Raw genomic sequence first — 21,471 nt, forward strand, 5'->3', positions numbered from 1 at the left:
AAAATTATTCCATGGCAAGAAGAGGTCCCCATAGATGAGCAAGGGACGTTAAGTGTACTGAGCATAAATGGCGATTGGCGATGTTACTATGGAACTTCCTATTTTTAATATACTGACTTATAAATACAAACTGGTCGGCTAAATGATCACCCTCTCCGCTTACTTCGAGTCGTGTAAAAGTCACGTGGGCTATAAATTAACCAATAGCTTGGCTTGGAAATGTTAAGATGAGAGTGCGATTCGTCTTTCAAAGAGATTTGTATTTAGAATACAGTCAAACTTCTCTATACCGTGCCTCTCTATACTTCGGGCGTCTTCTTTTCCCATTCTTTTGGCTAATTAGCTCGTTTTGTCCAAGAAATATGACCGATGCGGTGACATATCATAACTTATTTGTCGCGTTTAACGAAGTCTTTATTACAATTAAAGCAACTAAACTGTAAATGGTCACATCTTCAGTATACTCATTGTATGCTTTTAGTAACACGACTTTCGTCCGACGGCGAGATATGATCTGAACTGTTACTTGCTACTTGAACGTGCACGTGCGATGATTATTGAAACGACATTATGATCGGTTCAGAGGCAGTGTTTAGGTGCGGCAAAATTTCGCAAAAATGCGATGCCGCACTTGCCTTAAATTGCTTAATGTGCGGCAAGTGTGCGGCAAATTTGGTGAATAGTGTGGCCAGAGTGCGGCGAATATTGCCGAAATGTGGGCAAATATGCGGCAAATTTTGTTCGATTATATTTATGGGAATTATGTAGGTTTTTTGTGTTGGAAAGCTGCTCAAACATTACTATATATGAGGTAAGTTAATGATAATTCTTTCTGTAAGAACGAACGAGGAATTATTTTAAGACACGTCCGAAATTTTAGAGCTGTAGCATTTAGTTAACCTACAAGGCAGTAGGGTTTTGGTGATGTGACCTAAGCCTTGCGATGATGAGATCCCCTTGAAAGTCAAGCTTGTGAATGATATTATGATCTATCACATGCTACGGCCTAAACGTGGTTCAGCCGGCAAAACTGGCGAAACAGGACCGTTCTACCGAGCGTTTCAGTTCATGATTAAGTAGATCTCATTACCAGTTAACAAAGAATACGGTAACAAGGACAACAATACTGGAGACATGGTATCAAGGTTTTGCCATGCAGTTAAAAGTCACCCCAGATTTTAGATGTTTAATGTCGCCCCAGATTTGAACCTAACACGCTAACGAGACTGAATATGTATGGTAACAAGGATCTTTCACCCAAGATTTCCAGTCAATCTATATTATTATTCGAAAGTTTATTATTCATACGCGCAAATTATAAAATTGCATTGCAACACGGGTGGAAAAGCACATGATGCAAACATTTTGGATCAACATTTTGACCCTAATTTTGGATTCGGACCAGAGTCGCCCAATCCTTCAGCATTATTCTTCGTATCAGTATCTGTCATCTGTAAGTCAGAGCATGATAAAATTGTCCAGTTCTCTAATACTTTGCTACGTTAAATGCAGCCATGTCATCATATGTCATGTATGTTATTTTTAAAAAGCTGGAAATGATAGGCTGAGAGTCTGTCTCAGTTTGACAACCCCTAAGATTTCCCCTATGATTTATATTAGACAATGACTTGTTTCCCATAGCTAATGGTCAATGAACCTGGTCGATTCCCCCTAGATGATTTATATTAGACAATGACTAGTTTCTCATAGCTAATGGTCGATGAACCTGGTCGATTCCCCCTATGATTTATATTAGACAATGACTTGTTTCTCATAGCTAATGGTCGATCAGCAAGTGGAAGCACAATGTCTTGGCAATATTGATGTTAGGTAAATATAAAGTTTAACCCAATTTTTGGAATTTAATGATTCATGGATAATGGAGGTTAAATAACAGTAACACACATATCTGGTTAATCTGCCAGCAAGGAAACATCGCTAAAGCTACAAGGAGCGACATTTCATTAGACAGCTAAAACTACTGGTCTTCATGCTTCAGTTCCAGGCTCCGGCCACGACAAGATGACGTTATCATATTATAAGTATCTCAAGCTTTCTACTGAGATCATGGTCTTATGTTGACATAAAAGGAAGAGACCGCTCATGGCAGCCCTGCTTCCTGAGTTATTTGTTTCAAGAGTCACGAAGTACTTGCTTCACTTTGTCCTTAGCAATACAGTTGCTGGTCGTCATGAAGATATCACGAAAATGGCTGTAAACTGTACAGCTAGGAACTAACGCACAGCCGCGTACGGTTCCTCCCAAAGCAGTTAACATAAACTTTACGACGCTACACAATTTGAGATAATATCGATTTGTGACAGATCATAGCCAGACTGCTTAAAGTCGACAGTCCTCGAATATATATCACGTGCAACACTTTGTTGACTGTTACTATGCTATAAAAATACAGGGCAGCTAGCAGTTAAATTCTCGGCTCGCTTTATGTCTTGCCATTAGACGGGTATAAAATACTGTTCCATAAGGCCCTAATATATACAAGCAGTTAAACTTTAAGGATGCCGTATTTTGGCCAAAATCATGATAAACGTTAAGTGAGGATATGATGGCAACGATTTTGATGAAATTTTGTCGGATAAATGATAAGAATTAGCCATATATCAATACCATTTGTCGTATGAAAACCATTTTCGAATTCATTTTACAAACTATCACCAGATAGAAATTATCGGTATCTCACTTAGCAAAGGACGATGTCTCTGAGCGGTTCTTTGTCTATTTCTGCCGAAGCTCCGTCTAAATATTTAAAAACTGACGCTATTACAATATCTACAATCCATGATCCAGCGCGCCGCCCACGTGACATGATCCAGCGCCCACGTGACTGAAAATATCCCAGCTACTGTAACCCACGTGACACACATGATGTAGTCACGTGTCATGTGAAGTACTAAAGAAGTGCTCAGTGCATGATATTTCCGGCCGCAACGTGAATAAAGTGCTTGTCTGCCTGCCTTTCTACCAGCTTAGGAGAGGGGAGTGGTAATTTATAAATTACGATAAATTGTGATAGAAAAAGTTGGGAAATGTAACCCTTTTGTAGAAATCTCCCTTAAGTAAAAGACGGTCTTCAAAATTTTGGACAGTCAAGGTAGGTAAGGGACTCATTTTGAAATTTTAGGTCGTCAGAATTTTAGAAGAGAAATAATGGCGGAAAAAGTTGAGATATATCTCTACCTTTTAACCTATTTACTTTGCAATTTTAGATTTTAATCAGTCTCTAAGAATAGATGTTGACGAAGTTCAGTTATTTGGGTTTTATCAGTCAAACACATTTTAATATGACGTGTAAATAATCAAGATTATTTACATACAACGTCATTAAATGTCATCAACCCCAATTAAATGTAATTAAAACTATTGTTTCACGGAAATGTTTATAGACCAGGGTTCTCTGAACAATACCCTGAACAATACCCTGGATAACACTAAATCACATTCCTCAGTTACAGGGGTAGGATTCCGCGAATTACGGCTCTTCATAGCACAGTAACAAGCCCTCAATCGTTAGTGTACAACCTGTAATCCATTTTAGCGGAGTAACTGTTAGTAAATACCATATTAGTTATAGCTTCAGTCCATCTTTACTGTGAAATTTGGTGAGTGTATTATACGTCAAACATGTGCGGTATCTGGTTAGTGTAATGACCTCAGATTTAAGGGTATTTGACATTTTGGTGTCGCACGAGCCGTCAAAATGTTAGGAATATGGTTGAAGAGATACAGCACCATATTCTGTAATTCTGTGAATGTGAACGGATAAGATGATGCGACTGATTTTTAACTTGATCACATGACTTGCAACAAAATGACCCATCAGTGAGTGAAGATATTATGAGTTCTGCAATGATATGATCACTATTCAGTGCTGTATTTTTTTTAAATTCTTTGAATTCCCGGCTATATTTAGTTACATCTTTAAATTCTTGTTAATATTCGCTGAGAAATTATGTGAAAACGTGATGCAGTAGAGAATTTACGGAATTTTAAAAAGCTTGCTTTGAATAAAATATGTACTTAATTTTAAATGATATTGAAACATTTTTAACATATTGTCAATATTTACTCAATGGGCTAACGCTGGCCACCGTATCAAACCGCTTAAGAACCATTTTAGAACAATTTTAGAACAATTTTAGAACAATTTTAGAACAATTTTAGAACCATTTAAAATGCAGGTAAAACCCGTAAAGAGCAGGTAAAGAATCTGCTAAAACCCTTTCTTATCAACGGCCATGATCTCTACCTGATTGATAACAGATTGCTCCTTTATAATACACTAACAACTATCGATTGGTTATGTCTGCACGTGGATATAGTAGTTCAAAAACGGCCCCTGCTGGTTGTTAACGGCCCAGATGGTTGTTAATGGCCCCGGCTAGTTGTTAGCGGCCCAAAGCTACTTGTAAACAGTTGGCGGTGTTGTTTGTTTACCCCAGCACCGTATCCAACACTCCTTACGTCACCATTACGTACTCTGCAAACAATAGCTGACCCGTGGGATCTAAGAGTAATTGACCATATCTTCCAATCACACACCAGCTATGACATCACGTGACTTGCTTTCATCCACTCACAAAGACAAAGTTCAGCTAGGCACGCGAGTCTGCCTAATAATAGCTGCACTTTTTGTACTTACTTGAAGTAGTTTACTTGACTACTCGTAGTACTCTTTGACATCATACAAAGACAAGATACGCACGTAGATATACGTGGGAAAGTTGTTTTAACACTGGCTTTTGTATTGCTGGAAACATTTTATAAAATTTGTACTGTATTTAGTGTGCTTGCGATTGAGAGCTGTGTGACACTTTTAATGGTGGTAAGGTCACGTGATTTGGAGTGAGTGTGATGGTCGTGTGAGTGTGTGGGGCTGTGTGTGATGGTCGTGTGAGTGTGTGGGGCTGTGTGTGATGGTCGTGTGAGTGTGTGGGGCTGTGTGTGATGGTCGTGTGAGTGTGTGGGGCTGTGTGTGATGGTCGTGTGAGTGTGTGGGGCTGTGTGTGATGGTCGTGTGAGTGTGTGGGACTGTGTGTGATGGTCGTGTGAGTGTGTGGGGCTGTGTGTGATGGTCGTGTGAGTGTGTGGGGCTGTGTGTGATGGTCGTGTGAGTGTGTGGGGCTGTGTGTGATGGTCGTGTGAGTGTGTGGGGCTGTGTGTGATGGTCGTGTGAGTGTGTGGGGCTGTGTGTGATGGTCGTGTGAGTGTGTGGGGCTGTGTGTGATGGTCGTGTGAGTGTGTGGGCTGTGTGTGATGGTCGTGTGAGTGTGTGGGGCTGTGTGTGATGGTTGTGTGAGTGTGTGGGGCTGTGTGTGATGGTCGTGTGAATGTGTGGGGACTGGGGCTGTGTGTGGAGGTTGTAGAGTAATCTGTGGAGGTTGTTGAGTGTTCTGTGGTGTGAGATAATGTCATTGGGTTGGATAAATCGTCGGTGATGGGCAAGAAGGTCGTACGTTTAAAATTGTTAATTTGTCGAGAAATCTCCTCAAAAACTTGTGAAACTCAAAAAGGTGATATTTTTTTAACCGAAAAAATGTAACTATTTAATACATAGATAGTTTTAGTAGTGACCTCAAAGCGCTGGTTTCAATATACTGTTCACTAATTGATTGACGTCATCTAAAAAATGTGCCCCCCCCCCCTCCCCGGCAACAAAAGCAGCGCTCAAAAGTACCACTTGCACTGCTAGGTGGCGTAATAAATACTGGAGAACTGACCGATTATGCTTTGTCGGCGGTTAAAACACTTTCACAATTTAAAGCCCTGAAGGCTGAATGTTACACCACCGCTCTTCTGTAGCGACTGATAGATATAATGATCATTTTATTTGTTTTTTTGGACAAAATTAATGATCATGGACCCACTTCAATTGTTTCAACATTAATAAACAAAATGTTTATTATTGATATTGTCCTAACTTTATTTATTAATAACATTTACAATCCTAAGAGTTTGACATTTCTGAAATTGGTTGTTGCGTTATTGCGAGAAATAAAAACACTTGCTCTTACAACGATCTTTACAACGAGAAAATGTACAAAGTAACACTTAAGTAACACTTAAACCTTAATCTGATAACTTAGTTGCCTGCACAAGAGCAATTCTAACTGCACATCCATATTTTTTTTCAACAAACTGAATCTTTTCTGCAGCAAATTGTACGTTGTCTGCACACTAAACCTTTCTCAAGGCATGCTAGCTCGCTCAGCACTCAGCAGTCGCTATCTCTCTAAGCTATTTGACAGGTGTAAGCCCTCACAACTTCACAACTACTATTATAAACCTATAAACCACGTGGTTTATAATAGTAGAGAAGGCTGGCTAACTAGGGTAGAGGACCATATTTTGTTCATTTACATATTTTGTTGTTAAAAGACCTGCTTTTAAGCATTATAAAACAATATTGATTAACTATAAAAGTTAATAAAATTAAGCTATTAATATGCTTGATCTGACTTTTTAAACAAAATGTATCAATACAAGGATATTAAAAGTTTTTTTTTATAATTCGAATAGGAGCATAAGTTCGCCGGTCGCCTTTGACCTTTAGGTTACGATCTGGAAACTTTGAAACATTTTATATCTCCAGATTCGCATGTTTTGTCAATCAAGTCAGATCACAAGTTGAATATCAGTAACTGTTATATAACTATATAGTTAAAACTAAAAGAAGTTAATTTTGCGAATAAAAGTATACTGATGCTTATAAGCGTAATTTAAAATCAATTCAAGTAGCAGTAGAATAATTTGGACATTTGGTATCAATTACCTTAACATGGATTCGCTGTCTGGTTTCGCCGTAGTGCCCACCATTTTGTGTTCTGCCGAAGATCCCTCTGCCGTAGTATCCCGAATTTTTACTTAAAGTGACTATTTAGGTATTTAGGGAACCACTCAAAAGTAACAATTAGACACCAAGATGTAGATTTAAATTTAGATAGCAATTTGACGGGAATTAAAACCTTTCATTCTAGTATGATAATTACGTGATCGGCAGATATGGTGTATTTTTCCATCGCAGTGTCATATCTTTATATATATAAAACGAGATCCCACACCTAACACTAAATGAAAAAGACATCTTGACTGTCACGTGTCATCTTCGCAAGATCACGTGCAAGATCACGTGCGAGTACGTGACTGATCGTTGCCATGACGATTACACTCCCAGTCACAGATTTTCAAATTGTCAAATGAAATTTAAAGCACAAGATGTTTTTAATCAGTCAGCACACGTTCTCTACTTGTACATCTCCAGATACTCTTAGTCGTCTTTCTCTGTAGTGTACTGAGAAAGTTGGTGACTGTTTCTCGATAAAAACCTCAGGATGCTGAAGAAATATAATGTTCACATGACATGTTCACATTGTACTATAAGTCACATTATTAATATTTTAACTGAATAACATAAGTATTACAAGCCCTAAAAACTAATCGTACTAACATACTTTTATACCTACCCAATATTTATAAATTATTCAACGTCTGTTATTTAAAGTTGTTCTGGTCTATTACCAACACTGTCAACGACTACACTTGTGACTGCACAGTTTTGTGAGTTGTGGTTGATAAGCAACTGAAATTATCTTGTGAGAAATTGTCTTCATCAAGAAAACAAAAGATATCAGAAATCAGAACTTATTGATATATTGACCAGTGAATTATTATAAATATTACCGCAATGAAACACATCATACTCCTGATTACCACATCAACAAGCACATCAGAATTAGAACTGCTAGTGCTTGGTGACAGCACTATGGCAGTCACAAAATGTCGCACGACGCACAATGACACACGACGCACATACAAGAGGATTTTATTTTGTTGCTTGAATTTATGTTGGACGAATAATCCATTTACTAAATAGTCATAAAAAAGGATTTTAAAAAAATTATCTCAATATAAGATAAGAACATAATTATTTATTATGGGATTGAATTTTGGTTATATCGGATTCTTCAGAAGTTGAAAGTGCTATCATATCAGATTCTTCAGAAGTTGAAAGTACTATCATATCAGATTCTTCAGAAGTTGAAAGTGCTATCATATCAGATTCTTCAGAAGTTGAAAGTACTATCATATCAGATTCTTCAGAAGTTGAAAGTGCTATCATATCAGATTCTTCAGAAGTTAAAAGTGCTATCATATCAGATTCATCAGAAGTTGAAAGTGGTTTTTAAATTTTCTATTATCTGGACACTTATCATGTACTTTTAACCATGTGTCAATGATAGATATCAGCTGCTTGATACATAACTCGGCACACACCTACAGAATAGTAGATCTAGTGGTTTTCAGAGTAGATAATCACTAACTTATTCACTCGGATGATACAGATTACATACCTTCACCTGCCCAAGTGCTATTGAACTGCTTGAAACATATCTAGATTGATGGTCAACACTGGAAGATAAGAATGTTGAAAGTTCGAAAAGAAATTAGATTGAACTTTTTTTTAAATTGTCATGTATTTGATATGTATCAATTATCGTTATTCTGGTTAGTGATCCGGTGTGATGATGACCACTTAACCAATTGTTATAGAAGTGCTTGACACAGCACTGCAGTGCTGATCTAAAGGACCCATCTTTTTCTTCTCTCACTTAAACACTATTTATTATACATGTTATATTGTAGTATTATGTAAGATCTAAGTTATATCAAGTTCTTAGGAGTGGCTAAATTCAGGGGTAAATTTAAAATATTGTTATTTTTAACAAATATCATGACACGTCTCTCTCTCTCTCTCTCTCTCTCTCTCTCTCTCTCTCTCTCTCTCTCTCTCTCTCTCTCTCTCTCTCTCTCTCTCTCTCTCTCTCTCTCTCTCCTCTCTCTCTCTCTCTCTCTCTCTCTCTCTCTCTCTCTCTCTCTCTCTCTCTCTCTCTCTCTCCCTCTCTCTCTCCTCTCCTCTCCCTCTCTCTCTCTCTCTCTCTCTCTCTCTCTCTCTCTCTCTCTCTCTCTCTCTCTCTCTCTCTCTCTCTCTCTCTCTCTCTCTCTCTCTCTCTCTCTCTCTCTCTCTCTCTCTCTCTCTCTCTCTCTCTCTCCTCTCCCTCTCCCTCTCTCTCTCTCTCTCTCTCTCTCTCTCTCTCTCCTCTCTCTCTCCCTCTCCCTCTCCCTCTCTCTCTCTCTCTCTCTCTCTCTCTCTCTCTCTCTCTCTCTCTCTCTCTCTCTCTCTCTCTCTCTCTCTCTATCTCTCTCTCCCTCTCCCTCTCCCTCTCCCTCTCCCTCTCCCTCTCCCTCTCCCTCTCCCTCTCCCTCTCCCTCTCCCTCTCCCTCTCCCTCTCTCTCTCTCTCTCCCTCTCCCTCTCCCTCTCCCTGTCCCTCTCCCTCTCCCTCTCCCTCTCCCTCTCCCTCTCCCTCTCCCTCTCCCTCTCCCTCTCCTTCTCCCTCTCCCTCTCCTTCTCCCTCTCCCTCTCCCTCTTCCTCTCCATCTCCTTCTCCCCTCTCTCTCTCTCTCTCTCTCTCTCTCTCTCTCTCTCTCTCTCTCTCTCTCTCTCTCTCTCTCTCTCTCTCTCTCTCTCTCTCTCTCTCTCTCTCTCTCTCTCTCTCTCTCTCTCTCTCTCTCTCTCTCTCTCTCTCTCTCTCTCTCTCTCTCTATATCTTTCTCTTTCTCTCTCTATTTTTTCTCCTTCAAACACTGTATCTCTCTCATCACTACTGATAATTCTCTCTCAAACACACTATATTTGTACATGTTACATCTGAATTACTCTCAAGCAGAAGATGATTAGCTTTAAATTGACACCAGGCTCGGCTGCAGTAGTACTTGAACATTATTTGTATTAATTATACTATCAGCTGATGTTGTGTGGTGCAATGTACATACTTTATTGAGATTATATATAATATAATACGTATGTAATATATATATACGTATATATACGTATTAATAACCGTGCAAATAATGCTATAATATGTAGCTGGTACTTACAGCTACTGTTCAGGGCGTTCACATGTATTAGCTTCAAGTTTAAATTATCCAGGAAATCATTGGGTTTTTTAGTAATGATGTTCTATTTTTATGGCCGTACTTAACCTTACTGAATAGTGAATATTGATATATTATGTACAACAATTAGTAATGCTACAATAAGTAATTAAATATTCTGTGCAGCTTAGTAAGGGCATTCTAAGTTTGTATCAACTTAGAACAGTGGAGCAAATTTGAGATTATCTCCTAATTTTACCCTATTTTTATGGTTTTATCAGGATACTTTTGATGCCAAAATGCATTTTATGGCGCCAGACAAATGAAGAAACTGTAGCATATTTTATATTTATAAGCCCATTTTAAAACAGACAACCTCCAGAATCCAGATACAGTACGTTCTTTTATATTCAAGTGCTTTGCAAATGTAGACAAGTAATGGATGGTAGTGGTTTGAAATTACTGGTATCTGAGGTATCACGTATCAATTACCTCAGTGACCTATCAATTACCTCATGTACAGTCTATACAAGATTCAGGTAATTGGCATCCGGCTTTACAGATTACTGCTATTTCTGTTGAAGCAAATATAGCCAACACATGGATAATAGAGGCCACATTTCTGAATGCTGGGAAACAAAATACACGGTTCTTACTTTGGATGTTGTGGGATAAGATCCTTACTTAAATTTGAATCTACTCGAAATTTGGAATGAGATATTATTTTGCAAACTGTGCAGTTTAGAAGAGTCACGTGCTGCATGTGTTAAATTTCGCTCAAATGCTTGCTGTCAAGATGATCAGATTTTAAATCATTGCTTATTATATATAATATATATATAAACTGTGATAATGAGAGAGAAACAACTGCAAGCCAGATCCAGGAACCAGACTCCGAAAGTCTAAGGGCGGTTCCCGGGGCTGTCGACCCAGGGTGCCATGCTTGTGGTAAATGTTATGTTTGTAAGCAAAAGTTCCTGTCCCCCTGTTCCAATTTTAGTAGTCACCATTCTAAACAAGTTTTCCCTATAACTAAGTATATATCTTGTCAGAGTTATAACCTCATTTATTTAATGGAGTGTAAGACTTGTAAACAGTCGTATGTCGGTTATACTACCTCAAATCTCCCTAAGAGATTCTCTAACCATAAGAGTCACATAAAGAAAGGTATAAGAAGTTGTAAATTAGTTAACCATTTTTTAGATATTGATCATGATTTAGATTTTAGTACCATAGCCTCCTATAATTCCTCACTTAGTAAGCACCTTTCTGTCATTATAGTAGACGCTTTAGTATTTGAGCCTAATATTAGTAAAGCAGACAAAGAAAAGGCTATGGAAGCTAGAGAGGGGTTCTACCAGACCCAATTGAAAACCCTTGAACGGTTTGGGGGTATGAACACCCTTGATAGTAACCATCTACTTTTTAAATCTGCCGGAGCTTAGTTTTAGTTTTAGTATATTTTGTAGATTTTATTTAGTTCTACCATTATTCCAGAGACGTGCATATTACATTTTTTACTTAATTATAAATTTTACAGGTTTTTGTTGTGATTTTAAGTGATTTTCCGAGAATCAGTTATCAGTATTTAGATAAGAGATAAGATAAGAGTACATTTTTAACGGCTTTCAGTTTCTTTTTTAAATTTCAGCTCATCAGATTTTCCCACTGCTTTTAGTTTGTATTTATTCTCAATTGTATATGATTCGTATTTGTTGTAGTTACTTTAATGATATAATTTCTCAGAATTGATGTAAATAAACGATGCAAAGACTTTCGAAGATCTAATCACAACCGCTTTCTTTTATTGTGTAGAAGTCCAGCCATGAAATATATATAGATAAGTATATTGATACGATTACTTTCTCGGATACTGAATAATCGAAAAACATTAAATCAAACAATGCAGATTTTGAACTGATGTCAGTAATAACCGGATGTAATCATGAATAACAGCTTGATAGATAGAATATAATGGAATGCCATCATGCATAATAGATGAGAACACCGATAATAGGGTCCATTTTCTGTAGTCATTACCTGATAAGCTGTTAGGAGTATTAATAAGAATAGTTGCTAAGATACCACAACTCTCCTCTCTCTCTTTACGAGTTTTATGACAGCACTGAAATAATGTACTCTGCGTGGGGGGAGGCAATGCTCAATTTCTTATCTTAAACTTAACTACTTCTTATCCAGATGGCGTCAATGAAATAAGTGTTGTGATGTCAAGCCAAACTTCATCCTTAAACGTTACATAAAATATAACCCATTTCATAAACAACAACAACTTTCTCCTAAACATCGTTTTTTCTAAACGACAATAATGACGTCATAACCTCCTTATCTCACTACATCATGACGTCACAACCTTCTTATCTCACTATCTCATGACGTCACAACCCTTCTTATGCAACAATTTCTATCCGGACTCTTGTAGTAGAACGCTATTAAATACTAAACGTCACGCACAATAAAATATAAGTGATGACTAGCGGTTGCCATGGTAACATTTTACCATAGCCTCTCATTTTGTAACCCGATATGCTATGTGTACACAATCTAGAGAGAGTACTACTTTTCTACCAGGGATTTGATTAGACCCTGTAACCAGGTTTCGGGGCCTAGTGAACAGGTGGTGAAACAAGGTTCACAGGATTTATGGTTAGATGTAATTAAGGGGGATTTTATTCCTTGGAAGTTAATTATCGATTCAAAAATGAGAGATTATCCTTCTTTCTGGGAAAGTTTTAATTAGATTCTTTATGATTTCTTTGAATTTTCTTGGGACTTGTTTGGAGCCCTTAAAAGCTTATAAACCTGATGGTTTGTGATTTATGACTTACTTAATTAACGATATAATACGTTTCTGGTAAAAAGGTAGCTGGTTATTAAACTTTTAGTTATAGCATATCATGTTTTAAAACGATAATTTAAGCCGTGTAGGCTGTTTACCGTAGCCCACTAACGTTTAAAGGCTCCTGGTAAAATCTATAGCGATCAATCGACTCTTGTATAATTTAAATATGTTATTCACTTGACCTAACTCTACATTTTATTTCAGTAATAAGAAAACGGGGATATTGTCGCTAATATGCGAGTTGATGGACCAGAACCTATATGAGTTGATTAGAGGTTTGTTTCGTGTTTAAAGTAGACCTCTTTTCATCCTAACTTCAGTTACTGAAAATCATTACCATTTAAATGATGTCATGCCTACAGCCTACTAGATCTTTGTGCGCTGTTTTTATTGGAAATTGTCTGATAAATAAAGTTAAAGAGGCCAAATTGGTCGGAAAAAATAGAAGCTTTTTGTAAGGCGCGGCGACATTCATTATCTTAAATCAAATACCAGCGCAGTCACTGTGTCAATTTTAAACGCGCGTGACGCCGCGCGCACATCGTTATTCACGGAGTCTCGATTTGGCTTGCGCCACAAGAACTTCTTACTTCAGGATATGCATGTCAAAATTGTTACTACCTAAAATATCTTCAAATTATTGCTCAACAGATTCTTTCTGTCGAATCGCTTAACAATTCAAGGTAATAAGTATCTCCGGAAGGCTGAAAGGATTGTTTTTAAACAAGCCCTTTAAAAACTAAAGTCTGAAATCAGCTCACGGTCAGACACACCTTGCTTCTCTACCCTGTGACCAAGTGGTCACAATGTCCAATAATAGTCTTGCCAACTTCGGACCTAATTCCCAGAGCGGCGGTCGTACATGAACGACACGACAGGTCTACAAACTCAGTATTCTAATAGAATACGGAAACATAACGAAGATCTGCATGTGCGGGGCATTACCGGTCAGGACCTCCCTGAAGTTAGCCCGTTTATGCAAAATTTGGGTAAAACTGTGTGCTGTATCAGCGCAAGTACAGCAGTACCTTCGCCTCTTTCTTGCCTCCGTCTCTGAGAATATAGTGTGAATGATTTTGACCCTTAAAAAGTTTGCATGTGTTATTACGTTACAAAACTTTCATTCTGCATTTTGTGTGCATATCATTATTTACAATTTACATACTGTAGGTATCTTATAATTTAACGTGTTTCAAATACCTGCATGACCCCAAATAATAACGTTATATTTCATCGTGTGCACTGCAAATACAGGGTTTTCCTGGTTTTCCTGCTTCAGTACTTCCGGTTAGGGTTTACATGAAGAATACATTTATTACTGGGGTGAGAGCCTGGGTTAGGGTAAGCGTTAATACTAGGGTCATGATGACGGGGCACCCGGGAATGAGTTATTGAGGCAGGACATCCTGAAGCAGAACAAATTTACACTAAAAATAGTTGTTACAAGCTCAGTTTAATTTTCCCAATCTACAGTGCTACATTCTCAAATCATAGCCTCCAACATCACGTCTGTTGTCAGGAAGGAAGTCCTACCTACCAGAATCAGATATCAGAAGTTACATGTTCCAGCTTTGTAAAAGTATTGAGCATCTTCACAAGAATGGAATATTCCATCGGGATGTTAAACCGGAGAACGTGTTGTTGCGGGTAAGGCATGAGTGTGAATTAAAGTTGTATTAACTAAACTAAGTGACCGCGGATGACCGCGGATTCAACGACCTAATATTTTGACGAGGAATAAATAATACATAATATGATAAAAATGAGTCTTTGCACCCACCTTTAAAATGTAGAATACATAGATTAATAATAGCCGTTTTAAAAAAAGTAAATCTGAAGTTTTTGTATTAATTTTTTATAAAAGGTTAAAACTCTTTTTTTTAAATGACTTCATTACCGGTAATCTTTACTAAAACACGGTTAACACCGCCTTACAAATTTCCAGGCAGAAAAGGTGAAGCTAGGAGACTTTGGAAGTTGCAGATCAGTATTCAGTAAACAGCCTTACACTGAGTATATCTCAACCAGGTGGTACAGGGCCCCAGAGTGTGTTCTTACTGACGGGTAAGTCACAGTCACAGTCACAGTCACAGTCACAGTCACAGTCACAGCTTCAGTCACAGTCACAGCTTCACAGTTAGTCACAGTCACAGTCACAGTCACAGTCACAGTCACAGTTACAGTCACAGCTTCACAGTCACAGTCACAGTCACAGTCACAGTCACAAGCACAGTCACAGTCACAGTCACAGTCACAGTCACAGTCACAGCTTCACAGTTAGTCACAGTCACAGTCACAAGCACAGTCACAGTCACAGTCACAGTCACAGCTTCACAGTTAGTCACAGTTACAGTCACAGTCACAGTCACAGCTTCACAGTCACAGCTTCACAGTCACAGCTTCACAGTCACAGTCACAGTCACAGCTTCAGTCACAGTCACAGCTTCACAGTTAGTCACAGTTACAGTCACAGTCACAGTCACAGCTTCACAGTCACAGTCACAGTCACAAGCACAGTCACAGTTACAGTCACAGTTACAGTCACAGTCACAGTCACAAGCACAGTCACAGTTACAGTCACAGTTACAGTCACAGTCACAGTTACAGTCACAGTTACAGTCACAGTCACAGCTTCACAGTTAGTCACAGTCACAGCTTCACAGTCACAGTCACAGTCACAGTCACAGCTTCACAGTCACAGTCACAGCTTCAGTCACAGCTTCACAGTTAGTCACAGTTACAGTCACAGCTTCACAGTCACAGTCACAGTCACAAGCACAGTCACAGTCACAGTCACAGTTACAGTCACAGTCACAGTCACAGTCACAAGCACAGTTACAGTCACAGTTACAGTCACAGTTACAGTTACAGTCACAGTCACAGCTTCACAGTCACAGCTTCACAGTCACAGCTTCACAGCTTCACAGTCACAGTCACAGTCACAGTTACAGTCACAGCTTCACAGTCACAGTTACAGTCACAGTCACAGTCACAGTCACAGTCACAAGCACAGTCACAGTTACAGTCACAGTCACAGTCACCTTCACAGTCACAGTCACAGTTACAGTCACAAGCACAGTCACAGTCACAGTCACAGTCACAAGCACAGTCACAGTTACAGTCACAGTCACAGTCACAGCTTCACAGTCACAGTCACAGCTTCAGTCACAGTCACAGCTTCACAGTTAGTCACAGTTACAGTCACAGTCACAGCTTCACAGTCACAGTCACAGTCACAAGCACAGTCACAGTCACAGTCACAGTTACAGTCACAGTCACAGTCACAGTCACAGTCACAAGCACAGTTACAGTCACAGTCACAGTCACAGTCACAGTCACAGTCACAGCTTCACAGTCACAGTTACAGTCACAGCTTCACAGTCACAGCTTCACAGTCACAGCTTCACAGTCACAGCTTCACAGTCACAGTTACAGTCACAGTCACAGTCACAGTCACAGTCACAGTTACAGTCACAGTCACAGTTACAGTCACAGTCACAGTCACAGTCACAGTCACAATCACTCACCACAGGACTGTTATACCTCAAGATGACACAAGACTGCTACTTTCACTTGGGTCATTGCCAAGATTTCTCTGGTTACCAGCTCATTTGTCTTACAAGGGCGATGAAATTCTACGGTAAATCCTGTAATGCTATGCTATTTTAATCGCTCGAGCCCAATTCCCAGTAAAATATTATTAAGTTCAATAACTTTAAGTTTTATGGACGATTTTGTCAGGTATTACAACCATAAGATGGATATATGGAGCATAGGTTGTGTTATGTACGAGATCATGACACTTCACCCCCTTTTCCCTGGTGCTAATGAAGTCGATCAGGTTTGTGCTTCATTTAACCAGAAGTGTATCTTAGCAACCAAATTAATTAATCTCCAAGTATTTGTGATTCAATTTTAATTTCCTTATATTTTTTGATAATTCTCGTTAGTGGTGACTTCTGCAGTTCTGCAGTGAAGCTTTTCAACAAATGAAAACAGGATATCACTGATATATAATGCAAAAACGTAAATAACAACCATTAACCATAAAATCAACTAAAACATAAAAACTTCATCTTACAAATCGGCGTACTCGAAAGTCCATCTGCTGTCCGTGTTTGAGCTCATCACCACTTCTCCGTTCTCCAAAGCAAGATGATCTTCAAATCCCATGGGGATGAGTTTGGAAACAGCGCAATCTCGGGGCCTCATAGCATTCTCTTTGTCCTCGAACTTAAATTCACCTCCAGTCAGATTCATGTCAGGACCGTAGGGGGTTGCTTGTGTTGTTATCATCTGCCTAGCATTCCACCTAAATCGGAGTATAGAAGCTTTGTCGTCATCCGTGAAGATCCTGCTGTTCTTACGGCTAGCCAGGGGTAATTTCAGATCGCTAGATGTCAGCGCCCAGCTTCCGGACAAACCGATGTTAAATCTTTGTGATGGGGCTTCAGGGTTGTATTTATTGGCTCCCAGCAACACATCGCTACCTTTTTTGGCGGGTATTTGGTCGAAGGAGTTTCCGCTGACATCGTTGTAGATGTTGCAGCCGTTGAGAGTCCAGGATTTAAAAACGTCAATCTCTTTAGTTCCTCCAACTATCAGCTCAAGGACGTTGTCCACTAAGTGGTATTTGGGGTAGTCGAAGGAGATGAACCTTGCATAGCTGGTAAAGAATGGGGCTGCGTTCTTTTTTTCCACCGCAATAACGTGCAGTTTACCTTTCCTGTTCTTCTTGATTCCGATGTATTTTCCGGATTCCTCGTGACGGAGATAGATAACCATCTGGACCTTCTTGAAAGCAGGTTGTTCTCCGTTTGAACCAGCACCAAAGTCCGAGATAAGCTCGAATATTCCAGAAGAAAGGGCTGCAACTCCTTTGCAGGCTGAACCAATGAAGGCACATTTGTTCTTGGCAGTTCCCCAGTTCTTTGTATTGTTAACAGTGATGCCGTACTGTTCCTTCTCCACAAGCGTCAGCTCCAGCTCGTTCACTCCTCCCTCAATGGAAGTGAAGTAGGCATTAGCCCTGTCATAATCGTACACAATCTTTGGGTAATAGGCCTTCTTGATGATAGCGTCAGCGCAGAGAGAACCCTTGGTAGTTTCCCAGCTGCCGTCGTCATACTTGCCCCAGTTTTTCCCGTAACTCTCCTGTATGAGCCATTTATCGTTGCTGTAGCCGATGATGGAGTTGGCATGACTGCACCCGCTGCTGCATCTCTCTCCTTCTTCCTTGCTCTTCTTGGAGAAACATGTGGTAAGTGGGCCTTCTTGTAAAGCCTCCATTGCTTTAGCTGGTGATTGAGCGGATCTTGTGCCTGCGATGATGACGAACTGGTCGTCCAGAGCGTTGACAAAGTTAGCGGGGTTCTTTTTGCCACAGTTAGCGTAGCAAGCTTTCTTTCCCTCGTCCTGCTTCACGCACGCCCTCTTTGTGTACAGAACCTGATCTTCTGAGACAATAAACATGCTCTTCCTTGCTTGGGTGTTGACGGAATATGGCTGTACTCCCAAACACGGCTTTCCGGCGCAGTTCATGAAATTCTGGATGGAGTAGGGGATCCAGTTCTCGGAGATGTAGGCGATCCTAGCTTCCAATGTCTGTGTCCCAGAGACCCAGCCGCAGGAACCACACATACCCTGGTTGATAGCTTTGTGCACGATGCCCTTTTCCCTGTTATCCACTACTTCAGGTAGGTGAGAAACATCAGGTTCACCAGAGTCGCTCTCCTCTTCTCCATCATCTTCGTTGATAGGTTCGTCCTCAAGCTCCTCCTCCTCTCCGATCAGTAACTCCACTCCGGAGTAGTAGACTTCTTCATTACGAGCTAGGGCGTCCAAGTAGACCTCCTCAGAGTTCAGAATCTCTTCCATATCGTCCTCATAGTCAGCGGTCAAACTGGATACCAGGCTAGCGAAACCTCTGCTCATCGGGCCACGGCTAGTCGAGACCACTGCCACCAAAGTAAGGATTAGAAAGAGTTTCATCTTGTTGTTTCTTCGACTTCACTACTATTGAAACGATTCAAACTTAACTGCTGTGGATAAGACCTCTTATCTTTTATAGTAGCTGTATGATTCGGCTCCTCAAAAGATATGGCACGTTATTACTTATTATTGTCCTAAATTACTGAACCGTTAATTGGTAACAATAAACTTTGGGCTGGTAATAGTAAAAAGTTCTATCGATTATCAAGTGCTCATGCTTTATCAACTGTAGAAAGATGAGGTCGGCTCCCTGTCTAAGGCTAAGCGGTGGTTTGAACAGAAGGGGTGCGGTGGGGTACATATTTAGTACTTGACTTGATGAAACAATCACATTTAGTAATTCTGACGCTACTTGGATTAGAGTTGTAATTTAACAGGGATTAGGTTTGGCAGGTGCTAACTGTTGACCGAGGACTGACTCTGGCCCTGTTCCCTAACTTTTTAGTCGGCCATGTGGTTAATTGTCTCAAATATTAATCAAATTTGGGGGCTCCATGGTACGTTATATGAAGTCAGACCTAGATTAAGATACCTGATCATCGACTGAAACAATTGACAGCCCACCTGGGTACTAGATTATTGTCTATGGATAGATGTCTCAACAACAATTTCTCAATATTATTAATCAGTCTGTGACAAAATTTAAGTTCTCAAATACACGGAGAGTACATATAATAATATTATAATGAATCCAATGTTTCCTGGGCATCAAATGTTCAACAATCTCAAACACTGATCAAAAATTGTCGGAAAAATCTTTAATATCTAGAATATGGGTCAAAATAGTAGGCAACGGTACATGTCATACTTTTCGTTCAACCATACAGTAAATTAAGTTCTTCCACAGCTTTTTTACACTTTCACTGGTATTTGGCTGGTTATTTTCCAGCTTCCTATATATCTTCACTTAATTATCTCAGGTAGCAAAGATCCACGACGTATTGGGCACTCCGTCACAATCAACTCTGGACAAACTTCGCAAGTACAAGTCACGGAGTTTGGACTTTAATTTTCCGTATAAAAGGGGTAAGTGAGCACCGGTTAACGGACGATAATTATTGCCGTTTATATTTTAATCTGGACATCTTCTTGCAATGCTCGGACTTGAACCAAAATTTCACTCCCAGAATTTCTCAGGTGAAATCCGTTCTTAACCAACCTTTTCTATCAAGGGACGGGTTTAGCGAAGATGATACCGTTTGGTTCGAAGGACTGCAGAGAACTACTCCTTCAGTTACTAGTTTACGATCCTGATGACAGGATCAGTGCTCGGCAGGCTGTCAGACATCCTTTCTTCAAGGAAATGAGGTACCGTTTAAAATGAGGTGTTGTAATGTTTGGGAAATGAACTGTACCGTTATTATACCGTTTGGGGAACTCTGTACCGTATGAGTAATTGTACCCTTATAACAAGTTCTTAACAATTATCTCAGAGATTTGGAGAAGAAGCTGTCGGCGGCGGCACCGGCGGCAGAACCCGCCAAACCAACTAAAGCAACGGAAGAAGCTGAGCGAAGGAAACGAAAACTAAACAACCACAGAACCAGGCCCAGTTACTTTACCTCTCACCAGGACAAGGTATGATTTAGCGTTCTTACTTCGTCCTTTTAAGTTCGGGGGTCGGGGTGTCATCGTCATTCCAAATTTTAAAGGTAGCAGCCACGTGAAAATTTATCAATTAAATAATTTCATGCCCCCCTATCTGTGACTTTTTCCAATGGCAGGAAGAACTAGAAAGCCCTACAGGCTTCTTTGAAGAGGGGGTGATGGTGGTAAGGAAAATCAATCGTGCTTGGTGTAACCGCAGCAAAATTAATGTTTGCGGTAGAAAGCTACAATTTGGGAAGCATACTGTTGTAACTCTTGTTTACAAATATAATTATAAGGCTTGACAAATTTATGCAAAGGTCCATTCTGGTCACAAGATTATGAACAGACCAAACCACACAAAAATAATACCTAAACCAAACATCTAATGTAATTTTAGCATGAGTGAAATTGCACTTTTATTAAAAGTTTGTATCATGTACGTGTAGTGCTATTTAAGAGAAATTGTTTTCATTTTAGCGGGTTATTTTATTATTGTTCAAATTGGTCGTTAGAGCCACTCTGCATCAACCAGCTTCGATCCCAAATTATCCACTTTGTTAGGCCACAAATCACTCCCACGTTTCCCTAATTAGTAATTAACCCCTAATTAGTAATTAACCCCTAATTAGTAATTAACCCCTAATTAGTAATTAACCCCTAATTAGTAATTAACCCCTAATTAGTAATAATCCCCTTGTAAACCCTAAGTAACAACTTGTGAGCTTCTAGCAACCTACAACTAACCCTTCAGTTACCCCTTAGTAAGTATCGATTGAAACATGGTGACTTCCAATTATTAATGACACGTAATGTAACTTACCTAGGTGTCGGAGTTCGCCCCTCTTCCCGCCAGTAACCTAAACAAAGCCATGAAAGTCAGCAGTCACCACTACTACAACAGTTACTATAACGCGGGTCACACCACCCTGTTACCACCCATCGACTCAAATGCTCAGAGTAAAAAGGTAGGTAAACCGAAACGCCACAGAAAGAAATAGAGCTTGTATATCTTGGTATGGAGCAGTTTAGCTTTATAGCTTAAATTATGAAACTTTGTGTTTACCACCTTCGGGAAGAT

At 39.5% G+C, this 21,471-nt stretch overlaps 1 protein-coding gene across 9 annotated transcripts in view; it reads left to right on the forward strand.

The window, feature by feature from the left end:
- LOC134817875 (MAPK/MAK/MRK overlapping kinase-like) overlaps window positions 1–21,471 on the forward strand; it is a 37,351-nt gene that overhangs the window by 13,674 nt on the left and 2,206 nt on the right. For 4 of the 9 annotated variants that reach the window (XM_063827229.1, XM_063827230.1, XM_063827233.1 and 1 more), the window contains exons 4-12: window positions 13,017–13,087; window positions 13,661–13,801; window positions 14,332–14,459; window positions 14,758–14,876; window positions 16,554–16,653; window positions 19,724–19,829; window positions 19,976–20,111; window positions 20,237–20,381; window positions 21,218–21,358. In XM_063827229.1, the coding sequence (XP_063683299.1) occupies window positions 13,017–13,087; window positions 13,661–13,801; window positions 14,332–14,459; window positions 14,758–14,876; window positions 16,554–16,653; window positions 19,724–19,829; window positions 19,976–20,111; window positions 20,237–20,381; window positions 21,218–21,358 (1,087 nt within the window). The remainder of the gene's footprint in view (window positions 1–13,016; window positions 13,088–13,660; window positions 13,802–14,331; window positions 14,460–14,757; window positions 14,877–16,553; window positions 16,654–19,723; window positions 19,830–19,975; window positions 20,112–20,236; window positions 20,382–21,217; window positions 21,359–21,471) is intronic. The other 5 variants (XM_063827234.1, XM_063827236.1, XM_063827235.1 and 2 more) reach the window with 2 other exon arrangements.

This window comes from Bolinopsis microptera, chromosome 7, assembly GCF_026151205.1.
Source record: "Bolinopsis microptera isolate Bmic1 chromosome 7, MBARI_Bmic_1.0, whole genome shotgun sequence".
NCBI classification, from domain to species: domain Eukaryota; kingdom Metazoa; phylum Ctenophora; class Tentaculata; order Lobata; family Bolinopsidae; genus Bolinopsis; species Bolinopsis microptera.